The sequence below is a fragment of the Neolamprologus multifasciatus genome, chromosome 18 (assembly GCF_963576455.1).
Source record: "Neolamprologus multifasciatus chromosome 18, fNeoMul1.2, whole genome shotgun sequence".
In the NCBI taxonomy this organism is placed as follows: Eukaryota; Metazoa; Chordata; class Actinopteri; order Cichliformes; family Cichlidae; genus Neolamprologus; species Neolamprologus multifasciatus.
In genome coordinates this window covers 17,939,609-17,954,836 of record NC_140456.1, presented here as the reverse complement: position 1 = coordinate 17,954,836, position 15,228 = coordinate 17,939,609, and the positions used below count along the sequence as shown (strand labels likewise).

Below are 15,228 nucleotides of genomic sequence, written 5' to 3'. Positions count from 1 at the left end.
TGCAGATTTGCAACAGTTAAAAGCTAACAAACTGATTACCCCACATACATATTTTATGAGTTTTTTTTTACTCAGAAGAACCACTGCAGGTATTCTTTTGTGCATTAGCAACAAAAACTTAATTTGAGCCTGAGAGGGTTAACAGGCTCACTGACATTTCTGCCAAGACCAACATACTGACTGGATAGGGAACTTTAAAAAAAGGACGCTCCATTACCCCTTTTCCTATGACACAGAACACACAAGCCTATTTTTTTTCACCAGGTTTTCACTCAGTGTTGCGTCTATTCGGAAATCACAGTAAGAACAAACACAGAAACGTCAACACAGACACTGAGAGTTTATACCTTATCACCGTCCTCGCAGTTCATGACATTGGAGAAGGGAATCTCAGCCTTGAACATCTTCCTGCAGTGCATAAGCTGCACTAGTAAGTAGCACACAGTTTTGAACTTCATCTTTTTGGCGGGCTTTATATCCGAAAGAATCAATCCTGGGAATATCTGCCACCAGATAAGAAATGGGAACAAGTATTTAGTCATGATATCCCATACAGTAATATATATTATGTAAGGGTCTATAATTCATGCACAGGCACTATGGACTTGACACATGCATCCAGTCATTATTATCATGCTCATGCTCAACAATGCAGTTAAAATAAGGTACATCAGTCCTTTGGTGATTTTAATAGCGTTAGGACTCTGATGCCCTCGTTTCTCTTTCAGTAAACTGTTGAAGAACGTGTGTTTAAGCACCATTTGAAACAACAAAAATATGTCATCATCAACACATAAAGCTGAAAATAGAGACAAATGGCAAATTGAGGGGAAAATGCAACATAGCATTTCTTAGTAAGGCCATTTGTCCACCAGCTTCAGATCACTGGAAATCTACTGGAAACACAGAAATTCATTCTTCCAAAAGCTATTGGAAGGTGATGACAGTGACAAGCCTTCCTTTTCTGACAAATCAGTCCAAAATTGCTGATAAATATTCAACAAGGTTGAGAGCTGGTGGCGCCAATTATTTTCATACTCATCAAACCACTCAGTGACACCCAATGGATGGGGGCACTCTAATTGTGGGAGAGATCGGGCTTATTTAGATACAAAATGATTTAATATATAATATAAGTGATTGCTAAAAACTATTTGAACCTTCCTTGTAAGGGCACAAGAATAGCCAAACCATGCCAGCAAAATGCCCCCAGCAACATTATGAACATTATGAAACTACTTCAACCCTTAATTGTTGGGGTCAAGGGTTCAGCTTTTCCTTTAATCTGAAACCCCACTGTATGTCTCTAAGTGAGAATATCAGCCTACCCAACAATACAGTCTGTGCCTATCCTACTTTGAGCCATGTCTTTGATGAAGTTAAACCATCAGCTAGAGGATTAGCCAAGTCTCTTGGCTCACATTTCAAAGAAAAATACACGCAACGGGGATACAACAGGTTCATATAAGGCACCATGTAACCTATGTGCAAGCGTGGGCTTGCATAACATAAAACCTGCTGCAAGAAATATTGTTAGGCGGGTAGAAGGGAGGAGAGGAGAGGAGAGGAGAGGAGAGGAGAGGAGAGGAGAGGAGAGGAGAGGAGAGGAGAGGAGAGGAGAGGAGAGGAGAGAGGAGAAGGAAGGCTTTATAGAGTTATACAGTAACAAGACTGAAATTCCCTCTCCAGCTGCTTGGGGCACATCTGTTGGAAATGTGCATGCTTATGTGGATGCACTGACACACACATATCTCTTTAAGTTTGTCGGACTGTGCAAATTTAAGATGATAGATGCCACGGGCTGTTTTTTTTCTTCTTCTTTCTCTCTGTAGCCCCAGTCCAATCCATTACAGGCTGAACGTGAGATCAGCTCAACAACAAATGGGTGAGAGCTCTGTAGTCAAACTGCACTACATTTCTGCAGTCTCTGAAGCATGTTTTCTAGTAGGTCCTTCTACTGAAGTATAGTAATTGGCCAGGATAAACCTGCTTTGTCAACCTGTCCTGTTCTGATTTACCAGTTAGGTCAATTAATATGGATTACCTATGGAAGCTAATATGTACAGTAAACTGTCTCAGTACAAAAAGGTTCATCCAAGGCAATGGTTTAAACAAATAGAAAACTATTGCTGTCATTTCATTCATTTTTACTGAAGATATAAATACAGAATATTACTAAACACAGAAGTGCAATTGGGTACCTTCCGTCGGTGAGATGGCACTATAAAGAAGGTTTCGATTTCATGTTTTTGAAGGAAGGCGCTCCTTTCATGGCCATTTCCAGGCTCCACCTCATAGTCTCCGTTTAGGCACTCGAGTGTAGATCTGGTAATGTGAACTTTCCTGTGGTACAGATAAGGGAAGCAGAGCAAATATTAAAACAAGTCTTATAAGCACACAGACCTGAGAAGGTCTGTTGCAGAAGAGTTAAGAGCTAAAGGATGTGTTCACAATAACCTCTGAAATTCTGCTTTGGTGGGTCTTAATAAGATTCTTTGGGTAATTTGTTTGTAATGATACACACAATTGCATTGCCTGAAGTTTGTGGATGAATTGAATCTGCTTCTGTGCTTCTCTTTATTTCCTTGTCCAGTGGGGAAAATTCAACCATAAGGGTCTTCCCTGCAGTTGGCCTTGTTTCCTGATTTAGCTTAAATCACCGACTAACGCTTTAAAAACACAGGGAACAAGACTGATTCTAGAGCAAAAAATATTAACACCTTATTAGTTAGACACATAATGTGTCAAGATGTTTTTTCCACAACAGAGCAGAGACAAATAGTCTGAAGCTGTTCAGGCTTGTATGCTTTTAAAATGCTGAGTACTGACCCAGGTAGTCCTCCAGCTTCCATCACATTGGCCAGAGTCACATCATTTGACCACACATCATACTGCCATTTCCTAAGACCCAGCACTCCACACAGCACTCGACCGGTATGCAAGCCCACGCGCATGTTTAGGTTGACTTCTGTGGCCTCTGCTACTGACCTGTACAGACAAAAAACATGGAGAGTCTCAGTGAGGTAATATGGCAGGGCAATATCTATATATTTTTTATCTATATCCAGAGTTGGGTCAGATTACTTTAAAAAATAATTAATAACCTAATCCACTGGATTTAAAAAAAAATGTGTATTTTAATCTGAATACTTTTAAATTATATCTGGACCATTTCAATATTAAACACTTCCATAATTTTTAACTGTCATCTTTTAAAGTAATTGGCAAATAATGTGACTACATTTTTTCCAACTGTCCAACTCTGTCTAAATCGAATAGTTTGCCTATAATTTGGACAGAGCATTAAAAACAGCACAAAAAACACAGTGTTACAATAACAATGTATTACATGTATGTATGACTGTATATGAACACATATAGTAATTAAATAAGAAGTTTACATCAACTAATCTGCCAACTCTTTCATGGTTTGAAATGTACACCCGGCGCTGATTTCATTCATTCAGCAAACAATCTCATTAACATTAAGATCACAAATAATTGAGGTCAAATGCGGGTGACACACACATCCAAAATTAAGAATCTGTTTCCACAAATGTCCTTTATAAATAGATATAACAATCTGTCACGATGTCTTCAAGGACCAGAAGCTGTTCAGAAATGCTCTGCTTTGCTCTAACGTACCAAAATAGACCGAGAACAAAAAGACTGAAAAGCTGGGCATTTTTATTTAATCAGTGTTGGCGGAGAAATCTGATCTTAATCTTAATTAACAGACTTACAGTCAAATCATGAAAAGCATCTGATGTAATCTTCTGGAGCTTCTCAGTCTCTAACTTTCTTGTGCATCCTTTTTCACTTCCTAAACTATACAAAGAAAACAGCAACTTTCTAATTAAATTAAAAAAAAGAAAAACATAGCCCATTACATCCCCCCTAATACTTCCCCCCCCCCCCCGACTTTGAACACTTGAACACTGCTGTTTTTTTTGAAGACTTTTGTGTCAGAGTTTGGAAGGGGTAAATGTGTTCTCGGGTCACACATGAAAACCACAGGCATAAGAGACTCACGTTATGGTGTCAATCATATCGAGACCCATTTCTACACAGCAGTGGGCGTGGTCGGTCTTGGGTTGTGTCAGTCCGGACACACAGTAGTAACAATCTCCCAGGATCTTAATCCTGCGACAGTGGTTCTCCTGTCAGTCACAGAAACAATTTAAGGAGAATTTTTAAGAAAAGAAATCAACCTTACTTACAAATTCAAACTGATGCTACAGCAGTTTTAAAACTATAAAAAAAATAGTAATTAGTCATGTTGACAAAAAATACACATTAAAAAGCAACTTTCCTCCAGTTTAATCAAAGTCACACGAGAGGCATCTAAGAGCAGGGATGCTTTGATTGAAACATCCTGTCATTCAAATATAATTTTTCCCTTACACTGATTAATGTGATCCATACCCAGCTGTTTAGTTTGTAAGTGTAGCTTCAGGCTGCTCGGTTTCCAAGATTGATTAGGTTCATGATGCAGGTGGTTTCAGACTTGCAGACTTGCAATGGTAACATCGCCAATATAAGATTTGAGTACATTTAAATTATGTCAACATACATGATCACTCAGTATGTGATCACATTACAGTTATAAAAGCTCTGCCTTTTTCAAATATCACATTTATTTAATAAACAATTCATTACAGAAACTCCTTGTTAACTCAGGCCGGCAATGCCTCTAACTTGTTCTTAAGTGTCTTCAACCATTTCAAAGGTGTGCTGCATGGTAAGAAGGTCAAAAAACAACTAAATAGTGAAGTTGAGGCTCTAAAACAGAACTTCACAAGACAAAAGTTGATGTTTTGGTGGCTCTATATCTTTTTTGAGATTCTTAGCTGGCTAAGCAGCTTTTAGTTTTCTCCCCTCTATTTTAACCTCTGTGCTATTGAGAGAAACTGCCTGATGCTCATTCAGTATCGACACCACCTATGCCGTGGTCCTGCAACATAAATTAGAGAGCTTGTCATGAAACTGACATGGTCGTGCAAATCATACATTAAAATCTAAAAGCTGATTGTGAAGACAGGATGAGACTGACTGTGTGGTGTATACGAGGCAGTTCTGTGGCCAAACAAATCAATAGACTGCGACAGAAAGATATTTGTGCTTCTTTATCGGTATCTCATTAAAAATGTTAAAAATATGGACTCGTACTAAAAATGGCTCCCACAATGCTGTGACATATTAAAGGATCAGTTTCATTTTAGGGAATAAGGTGAGTCACTCTCTACTCACTCTCACTCTTTAGACACAATGAGCAGTGGCATGAAAAAAACAGCTTACAAATATAACCCACTATTACAGGATATGAGCAACAGGCATTCATTTTACCAGGGAGACCAGGTTACTGTGGGTGCCTTCTCATAACCCTTCATTGTTTCCATGGAGGTAATGGGATTGCTGGCCATGCATGTGAACAGCACAAAGACTCATAATTATGCACATCGGTGGGCACATGACAAGACGGATGCTCTATTTTTAACATGGGAGCCATGTGAAATTCGGCAAGATAGCCAGGGCTCGTTAGCGGCTGCTCTTTGTCTTGTGCAAGTTTACCTGCTGTGGTCATGCTTTTTAAGTACTCAGTGGCACGGCGGCTGTTTGTACAAAATATATTCTTAGACACAAACCAAAAGACAGAGTGTTATGCAGTAGCAGTGTGCTGAGCAGCTCTTGGCAGTTTTGCTCTGTGAAAGACATTTTCTCTTAAATTAAAGCCCCATATATAGAACTAAAGATCAAAAGAATACCAACTAATTTGTATGAGGATTAAAATTTTTAAATAGCCTATTTTAAATAGATACGAAAATAAAATGATATTATTGTGCTACATAACATGTATAGCTTTCTAAATTTGGTCTGTTTTTATCTGCCTTCCTGGTTTCTTTTTTTGCACTGCAATAAACCTTTGCTGCCTTGGTCGCTCTTGACACTTGATATAGTTGATTAAGAAAAGCATGAATTTACTACAGCAACTATGAAAGAAGCATGATCTAGCCTTTACTGGACTCTTGTAACTTTCAACAAAAAATTTGTTTTTTTGAGTCCTAGCATATTCACTTCTACAGCGACTAATTCTATATTTCTTACTACAGATTCTTTTTAAATGATAAATATAGCATTATACTAGACACTCACTGTTGTGCCGCTCTCCTAACATCTGTACATATTTCCAAAACTTGAACCAAAAACATCATGGATGAATCGCTCCAAGATTTGCTGCCATTGATTTTCAGTCCAGCTCTTGTATGAGCTGGGATGCCTTTTCTCCTTGTTTCCCTTCCTTAAGGATGACTTCAAACAGCCACGTTTCAACTGAGACCATTTCTGATTAGGACTCAGCAAACAGTAGCCCTCAACTTGTTCAGTTTCCCCAAATCTTTTTAGATTAGAAAGGCAATGACATTTATTTGACAATAAGTCAAATGCATGAAGCTCTCTTTTTAGGCAGTTCTAAATTTAAATCTGTAAACAAACAAAAGGAGAGGCTGCTAGTAACAGAGTGCCTAAAGATTTAAAGCTGGTTTGTGGCCATGCTGTCTTCTTTGTTTTGCCACGACACTGGTTCATTTATGTGTTAGCTTTTGTGTTTGTGTGTGTGAATGAAATGTGGCTTAAAAATAAAAATCATCTGAAAATGAGTAGCGAAAGCAGCCTTGGAAGCCTCCTTGGAAGGAAACTATTAGAAATAAGAAATTAGAGGTGACTCAAGACTTTTGCACAGCACTGTAAAGACTCCCACTAAGAACTTTTTTTAAAAAAAAAATATTGTAACAGAGCCACTGAGGTCTCTTCAGCCTAACTCTGGGCAAAGTGGAGCAATAACAGATGGGGCTATAGTGAGACACAGCTGAAGCTACAGGAAGCAGGGGAAAGCCCCGGTGCTTACAGTGTCTCCTACTTTGTACTTTTCCTGTGCTAAGCTGCAGTGTGAGGGCTTAGGAGCTGATTCAGACCCAAGCAGGATTACCAGTGTCATATGACTGAAGCATTGTGGGCAATCTGGGTGGTCATCAGTGTAACTAGTTACAGAACATTAGGTAGATTTTGACACTTACTTCCATTTACAAAGAAAGAAAAGCAGTTTTAAGATAACCTTTTTTTGCCATGTCTTAATGTGATTAGGATTTATACTGAGCACTGCAATCAGAACTATTGTGTGGTAGTATTAGCAGGAATGTAAATTAGCACACATTTCAGTCTACACAGACAAAGGGAAGGAGAGACACAAATACAGGGAAGCGGAACATTCAATAAATGATTATGAAGCAAAAAGATGAGCCAGCTCATCTCTTAATTTCCTACAAGTCCCTAAAGAGCAGTACACACGGTTCTTTGCCTTTGGTACGGAGACAAATATCACTGCTGTGTTGATGAGCTAAAGATTCCATTCCTGCAACTTTTGGGGGCTGAAAGGACGTAAGACAAATGCCCCTCCCCACACGTGTTCCTGAATGTGCTCCGTGGTTGATCATATTGGTAGTTGCAATGTTTTTGCAGCATCTAATTAGAAGTAGTCAAACAGTTTTATGAATTTTACATAAGGCCATTACATATGTTCCTTTTTTTGGCTCATAAAGTTTTTCATGTCAACATTTCATCAATACAGGCAGTGATTTATTACAGGGGTAACTCAATATTTCCCCTGCCCCGTTAATGCTTTTCCATCTCCTTCATATGCGTGGATGTTTCCCTTTTAGCCACCAGCTCTTTTAATGATTGAATTTAATTTCTGTGCAACAACAAATGAAAAATATATCAACACTTCCTCCTCCCAACTCAGCCTTGTGGGCTGGAGTGAGTGGGCATAAGAAAGAAATCTATTAATGTAGATGTGAAGCATTTAACAGATATGGCAAATACCAACTGTTTGGCGTTTCAGGACTGGTTTATTTTCAAAGATGGCATTGGTGTTATTGAATGTTTGATCAGAATTGGAAACACACACGTTTTTCTTTAATTAACATAAAGAAATTGGTGAAAATGTATCTGAGTTGCAGCTAATGTCGTTTTGGACACTAAGTCTCGTGCAGCATTTTAAGACCAACATTAAGACCGGTCTCATAGGATATCAGTTATTTTGAGGAAAACAACATTGAAGTATCGTTACAAAACATGTAAGAGCCATTATATACGGGACTAAATTAAAATCCAGCTCACATGATACTACATTTATTTTGTAGCAAACAGCCTCCTTTTATTTGACCTACCTAATTCATTTGCTTCTTTTTGCTTTCTGTCTGGCCTTAGGTCAAAATGATAGCAAGAGAGCTAATTTCAGTTGCTCCCTTATTAAAGGGAAGAGGTCACGACAGCTGGCAGCTTGGCATGTTTGATTTGGCTGGCTCTTTTTTCACACTAAATAACCTCCCTGATCCGACTCCGACAGATTCGTGTCTCCTCCTGGCACTGAACCAGGGATATTTTGCTTGTTAAACAAATGTGTAAGCTAGTACAATACGAGCCGACAAGCTTAGAAATTATTGCATTAAGATATTTAAAATAATGAAGTGGATTAACAGCAAAAATACATTACTGAGATACTGAAAAGGAGGTTATATAGCATTTTGTCACAGTATTCCCAGGCGATGAACTTGAACTAGAACTGAAGTTCTACAAGGAACTAAAACAAAACAGTTATAGAGTAATCCTAATCATATAACTATTAAACTACACGATAATAACAATGCTAAGCTTTTTTGTATTTTGACCAACTGCTGAGAAGTTTAAAAAAAAAAAAACATATAGATAATGTAACGCACGGATTTCATATACAAGAGGGTGCAAGAGTTTCACAATGATTTTGTGGCTCTCGAGGGAGCTTTGCCAAATCAGATAAAGAACCCTGATGATAATGTGGGATTATTCGTGTATGATCCTGGAGAGTAGAAAAACATTTCTATAAGTGGTATTGCTTTGTAACCAGAGATAATGAGACAACAGAAAGACTTATTATAGACAGTGTGAGAAAAATCATAAAACCTCACAAAATCTCAGCTTCATCCTGCTACATTTTGACCCTCCTGTTAAATCTACACCATGCTGTGTTTCAGGTATTATGCAAGTTTAGCTTTTGTTAAAACTGCAATAGAAACCTTAAATGTGATTTTTTTTTCTTGAAACAGAAACACTTTTGCCCACTTTCTCCTAGTCAAGAGCCCACGCTGGCTTGTTTGGTTTGGGTTTAGCGCACAGGAGTCTGAAGGAAGCAGCAGGACTCGACAGCAATCCTTGCATCTGCTCATGGGACAAACCCAAACAGTGTTATTTAATTGTGTCTACACCCAGATTTTCTGTTCTGGCAGGCAGCTGTCATCATGTGGGCAGTGACAAGTTCCTATGCTCCATTTAAGAATAATCCAGTTTTTGGCTAATATTTTATTCAGTTGTATTTGGCTCATATTAACTGGCGTACAGACAGCCTTTCTAAAGTTATTTTTTTCAGAAAATAACAGGTTTTGAGGTATGTTATTGTTGGATCTTAGGTTACGCATACTTAGGTAAGTCATCACTTGCAGATATTCTATTACAACTCAACTAGGAAATAATCGTACAGCCATTTGTTTGTCAGCTAGGTGAACTGCTATCCTCTTAAAATCATAATCAATCATTCAAATCATATGCATTCATGACCTGCACATGCAGAAAAGGGTTATTTTATAAGCTCTAACAGTCATGTATGAGAGAATGAAAAGGAACCTATAACTTGTCAAGGAAATAAGAGACAGAAGATAGATACATCACTGAGCCATCCTAAAAATGGAAACATGAAAGAGGAAGAGAGTGCGGAGAACCACGGGGCATAAAAGACAGAGTTGAGAGAAGTAGGCTGCTGCATGTCAATCAAAAAGCTGAGAAACAAGGAGCGGAGGAGTCTGAAAGCTGTGATGCAGGGAGGTGTTGCAAGAGGAGAGAAAAGGGAGACAAGAAGGAAAAGCTTTGTGAAACTTTGTCGCAGAAACAGCCACGACACACACACGCATACGGGCACAAAAGCTTAACCAGTACAAAGCTATTAATGTTATATGGCACCCATAACAACCATAAATTAATCTCAGTTCCTCTCACAGTTGAAACTGTTGTTTTGGGTGCTGGACAGATTGCTGGAAACTCAGCCAGGGAGAGGAAGTGTTTACAGAGTGAGAGGGGGGGCTCAAGAAGACCATTTGGTGTGCCAAATGACATTCTTGTCTTTGAAATAAATGTCCCTCATCTCTTCATGTCCTTAAAAAACAACCACTGCAAATGTCAATCTTTCTGTCTCTCTCTCTATTTTTTCTATATTATTTGTAAAACATCTAGCCAAGTTTAGATGATTTCTACAGTACAGTAAATCTGATCACTTCAACTATGTATGGAATAATAATCTGGGTGTCAATCGTGTGTTGTATTTTCACAGCTTCAGCAAACACCAAGTCTGAGTAGCGATAAGGTTTCAAAGCCTTCCTGAGATGCGCTCCTTGTGTTTGGTCTCAGTGGTAGTCAGCCTGGTGGTGAAGAGTTATAATTACTCCCAGCTTGTGCTCATGTGGGTGGTGGGAATCAAACAGCAAATACTGATCAGTGTGAGTGGGTTTCCTGTAAACTTCAATTTTCAAGCTACCCCTATACCCCCTCCAACAGACACACCAACTTAATACGACACAGCGCAAGAAACAAAGGCTTTATTTGTCTCTTAAAAAAATAGGGGACAGGAGCATAAAATATATATTATGCTCCTGTCAGCCCAGTGAAGAATCACACCTTTAAAGATCTGATGAAGTGTTATCGGCACGCGTACTGTAACAGATGAGCTCGCTAAGAGGCGAATATCTGGTAGCGTCATAAAATAGTCAGGTCACAGAATTCTGCACAAGACTACAGCTGAGACCTAAACCTGACCCTGACCTGTAACTTCAAGAGCTGCTCCAGTCAAACCGTCAAATTTAAAATGAAAATCTGGACCTGATCCAAGACCTGAAGCTTTAAAAAAAAAATTATTACTACTATTAACTTGTGCGACAACACATGTACTGTATTTTCTTACCATCTGGGCAGTGTTTATTTACATGCAGCCCTTGGTACAGTATGAAGGGACCCAGACCACTGTCACAGTTATAGGTGTTGCTTGTAGACTCAGAGAAAACTGTCACCGGTGTCTTGGCATTATTAGGCCTCACATTCGGATTTTCTCCTTTATGTTTTTGTTCAGCCCTCATTGTTCTCGTCACCCTTTATCCAGCAAGAAGCAAGCATCAAGAAAAATGAATGCCACTGTGGTCAACCTGTGCCTTAAATCTGCATTCTATTGGACCACCAGGTGGCGATAGCTGTGGTTTTAAATAGACTTCTGGTTCTATAGAAGGCTATAGGTTTCTGTCTTAACCTCTGTAAACACTTTCCGGACACTTTCCCTAACCCTAACCCTAATAGGCTCAGTCAGTCTTTTTAGGTAATACTGAATAAAAACAAAAGTTTATTTTGTAAATACTGACCATACTGTGTTTTAAAATGGAGGATTTCCTGTGGTGTGCTCACTAGCTAGTGAATTGTGATTGACAGGTCATAATCCAATGCATGCAACCACTTTCACAGTCAGACTTTTTTTTGTCACACCTGGTTTTTTGAAACCAAGATGGCTTCAAAGGGTTCAAAACAAAACTTCAGAAACTAATGGGTGATTCATGGTAGGTATGTCCACCTTTGATATCAACAGACATACATACAAAAGTCCATCTCAATCAAATTACACTAAAGAGTATAGCCTCCAGTTGTTTAAAAAAAGATTAAATGATCAATTTTGACATTTAATTCATCATTGAGCAGCTGGCCGGGGGCTCTCGTTGTGCATGTTCTTCCCCATGTCTGTGTGGGTTCTCTCCAGGGACTATGACTTCTGCCCACAATCTAAAAACATGTTGGTAAATCTAAATTGGACCTAAGTGTGAAGTGGATCTTGAATGGTTGTGTATTTCTATGGACTACCCCTGCAACAGAACGGTGACCAGTCCTGTGTGTACCCCACCCATCAACCTGCGACAGGTGGGATGGGTTCCAGCCAGACCACCGCCCTGAATTAGACAAGTGGAAGCAAATCGATGCTTAATGTAATTTTTTTTATGTAATTTTTTTTTCATGGTGATGCACCAATGAAAGCACCAAACAGGCGTGCCACTCCCTATCACGTTTTCTGAGAAAATATGTAACAATTCTCACCGCTATCGTCTTTAATTACACTCTCTTTCTAGCAGAGATATCCCATTACTTCTGTATATGTTAGTCCTAAATAATCTTAAGACATAGTTGAAAAGTGGTGAAAAAGCTGACATGCTGAAATGTTATTGTATTTCTTTCGCTCTAATGCTTATGTGGTATAAAAATTCAGACTCCCAAGCTCCCTCTGGTTAAAAGGAGATGAAACTACAGTTAGTATAGGCATTCTCATAAAGCCTGCTTCAGATTTGATGCCTTATTTCTGTTTGTGTTGAGAATTTTTGAGAGAAGAGAGAAGACTTGGTCTGCTACATCAACAGCACTTTAGGAGAACGCTGTGTTCCTGGCCCACTTCCCGTGCAGCTTGACAAGTCCAAAGCGTGGACAGGTGGTGTGGGGATGGTGCTGGAATGGTATTATGAGATGATGCCTGGTGGCCATGTGGCATCGCCCGCTCTTCGTATGGAGCAAGAGGAGTCTGCATGCCCACAGTGACCACAGCTATGAGTCACTGGCTTTGCCACTTCCTGCCAAAGTCAATCAGTACGAGCAAGGTTTTGGGTCAGGGCATTTGATGACAAGCTTCGTGGCTGGGGACAGCCTTTCGGTGTAACATGAGGCTCCCAGGAAGTGGCCAAAAGATGATCAGCCCATTCACGTTATTTGTAAGTAAATGAGTGAGACAACAAAAATCACAACAGCAATAAAACTGGCATCTTCTAGATATAGAATGTAGAAATAACTTCTTCTAGCCAAAAATCTGCGGGTGATGAAAATGTATCTGCCACGTTGTTTCAAGTCGGTATGTTTTAGAACAAGGAATAAAATAGCAGAGTAACAGCAACTTTCCATGGGATGAAAACAGAAATTCAAACCAACAATAATAAGGGAAATTAACTGAACACAGATGAATTAGAAAGGCAATGACATTTATTTGACAATATGTCAAATGCATGGAGCTCTCGTTTTAGGCAGTTCTAAATTTAAATCTGTAAACAAACGAGTTAAAAATACAAGCTCTCAACACAGCCAAGTAAAACCTTCTATGAAAGCAAAAAAAGGGTTGGTTGTAACCCCGTGGATTAATGGATTTGACAAGGGTATGTGGCTAGTGTAAGTAACAGAGGCCAGATTACATGTTACTAAGGTTGTGGCAGGGTGATCTGCAGGGGCTCAACCTCCTCACCAAACATCCAGTATTTTTTAAACCAAATTTACATGACAGGTGATGGGGTGATATCATACCTTTTTGGAAGCATGTGTTCAGAGTATGCATAGTGTTTTGATTAAAAGATTTTGTGCTGATGGTGTCAAATAGGAAAGCAAATAGATTAACTGTGGCAGTAAAACTTAATGACAAAAGCCGAGCGGATTTTCAGCACCAAAATCAAAAAGAGTGAAATATTGACAGATGGGTAGGCTGAAACCTTTTTCACATGCAAACCAAGAGAAACTGTGGCCAGTACAACTTTGCTCTTAAAATCATTCATTTTGTTCATTCAAACAACCAGAGAGGATGCAAGATTTAGCCCTGGGTAAATCTGGCTCAGATTAAAGAGGTCTGTCAACTCTTCCTCAAAATGAAGCACTGGATAATCATATTAAGCATCATATGGGCTTCCAATATTCATAGTGACATCATGCTAAGCTAGTGGAATGTGCCAACAGCTTGTGGCCAAAGCAGTACACACACACACACACACACACACACACACACACACACACACACACACACACACACACACACACACACACATATGCACAAAAACCCCACATGCTCACAACAATACACTATAGTTGTGTCGTGTTGCGGAGAAAGTGTGCACACAGAGAAAAAGCCACTTTGTAACAATGTCAACAGTGGCTGCAAGTGAGGGATATGTCTTCAAGGAAGGGAGACTGACTCACCGTGGCAAGCTCATCAAATTTTCCAAACAGTTCATTTAATAGTTTAACCAGTTCCTGGGCTGTACACTGAGAGGCCAGGCTGGTGAAGCCAACAATATCTGCAAACAGGATGCTGTAAAAGACAAAGGAAATAAGAAGTCTGAGTCAATGTAGGAAATTAATCACAGCAAACTGCATCAATGAAACAAGAATATTAGCCTGATCAGATTAGCTCCAAGAAATGTGCTTAAAATGACTTTCTAAAATCAGTTTGAGTATTGCTTTGGAATGATGCAAGCAACATTTAAATTAATTAAGTCTAGATAGATATATAGAGATAGATAGATACATAGATAGATAAACAGAGAGAGAGAGCCTGCCCCATTCTCTAACTGACTGGCAGCGCAGTGAAGCAGAGCCACTCAAAATAGAAGCAAGAGCATTCTCACGAGGATCACAGAGGAGACATTCTAGGATATAATGCAGCCATCAAGAGTACTGGTATTCCCTTTTGACAGGCTGCATATAGGACTGAAAGTGCCTGAACTGACATGTCTGGCATTTGTTTTACCCAAAATAAGCCATCTAAGTTTCACTTGCTCTTCTGGCATTTTCAGTGAATTGGAATAACCTTCCTGAGGTCAGCTGATTCAGTAGCTCATTTTAAATCTATGCTGAAAACACATTTGGGTGTTTTTAATGTGTGGATTTTATTCAAAATGTGAATCAGATTTAAACAGTTTTCTAAAGAAATCAAATACAAATTATTATATAAATATTCTTTCTGTGTGCATTTGTTTGTTCTCCCTGTGCCTGACTTTTTTTCTTTTTTGTGATTCTGTCGAGTGTGAATTGGATCTTTAATGGCTGTCTGTCTCCCTGTGTTGTCCACCTATCCAAGGCATTTCCTGCCTCTCACCCCATGACTGGCCAGACCACATAATAGAGTGTCATAGAGGTCACCTAGTGAGTTATAGTGCCAGTGGATTAGATGCCCAGAGTTTTTTTTTATGCTATTTTAATTTTATTTCACAAAAAAACTCTATTCTAAACTCAATTTTATTGTTTGCCAATTTATTAAAAAATAAATTGCTTGGTGGGGGTGAAATTTCTTTTTTGCATTTGAATCAATGC

The 15,228-nt window shown here is 39.0% G+C and overlaps 1 protein-coding gene across 2 annotated transcripts in view; it reads right to left on the bottom strand.

The window, feature by feature from the left end:
- LOC146497707 (adenylate cyclase type 1-like) overlaps positions 1–15,228 on the bottom strand; it is a 35,619-nt gene that overhangs the window by 8,159 nt on the left and 12,232 nt on the right. For both annotated transcript variants that reach the window (XM_085141836.1, XM_085141838.1), the window contains exons 4-8: positions 14,116–14,227; positions 4,033–4,160; positions 2,830–2,988; positions 2,202–2,343; positions 348–503 (exon numbers count right to left, since the gene is read on the bottom strand). In XM_085141836.1, coding sequence (XP_084997962.1) covers positions 348–503; positions 2,202–2,343; positions 2,830–2,988; positions 4,033–4,160; positions 14,116–14,227 — 697 coding nt within the window. The remainder of the gene's footprint in view (positions 1–347; positions 504–2,201; positions 2,344–2,829; positions 2,989–4,032; positions 4,161–14,115; positions 14,228–15,228) is intronic.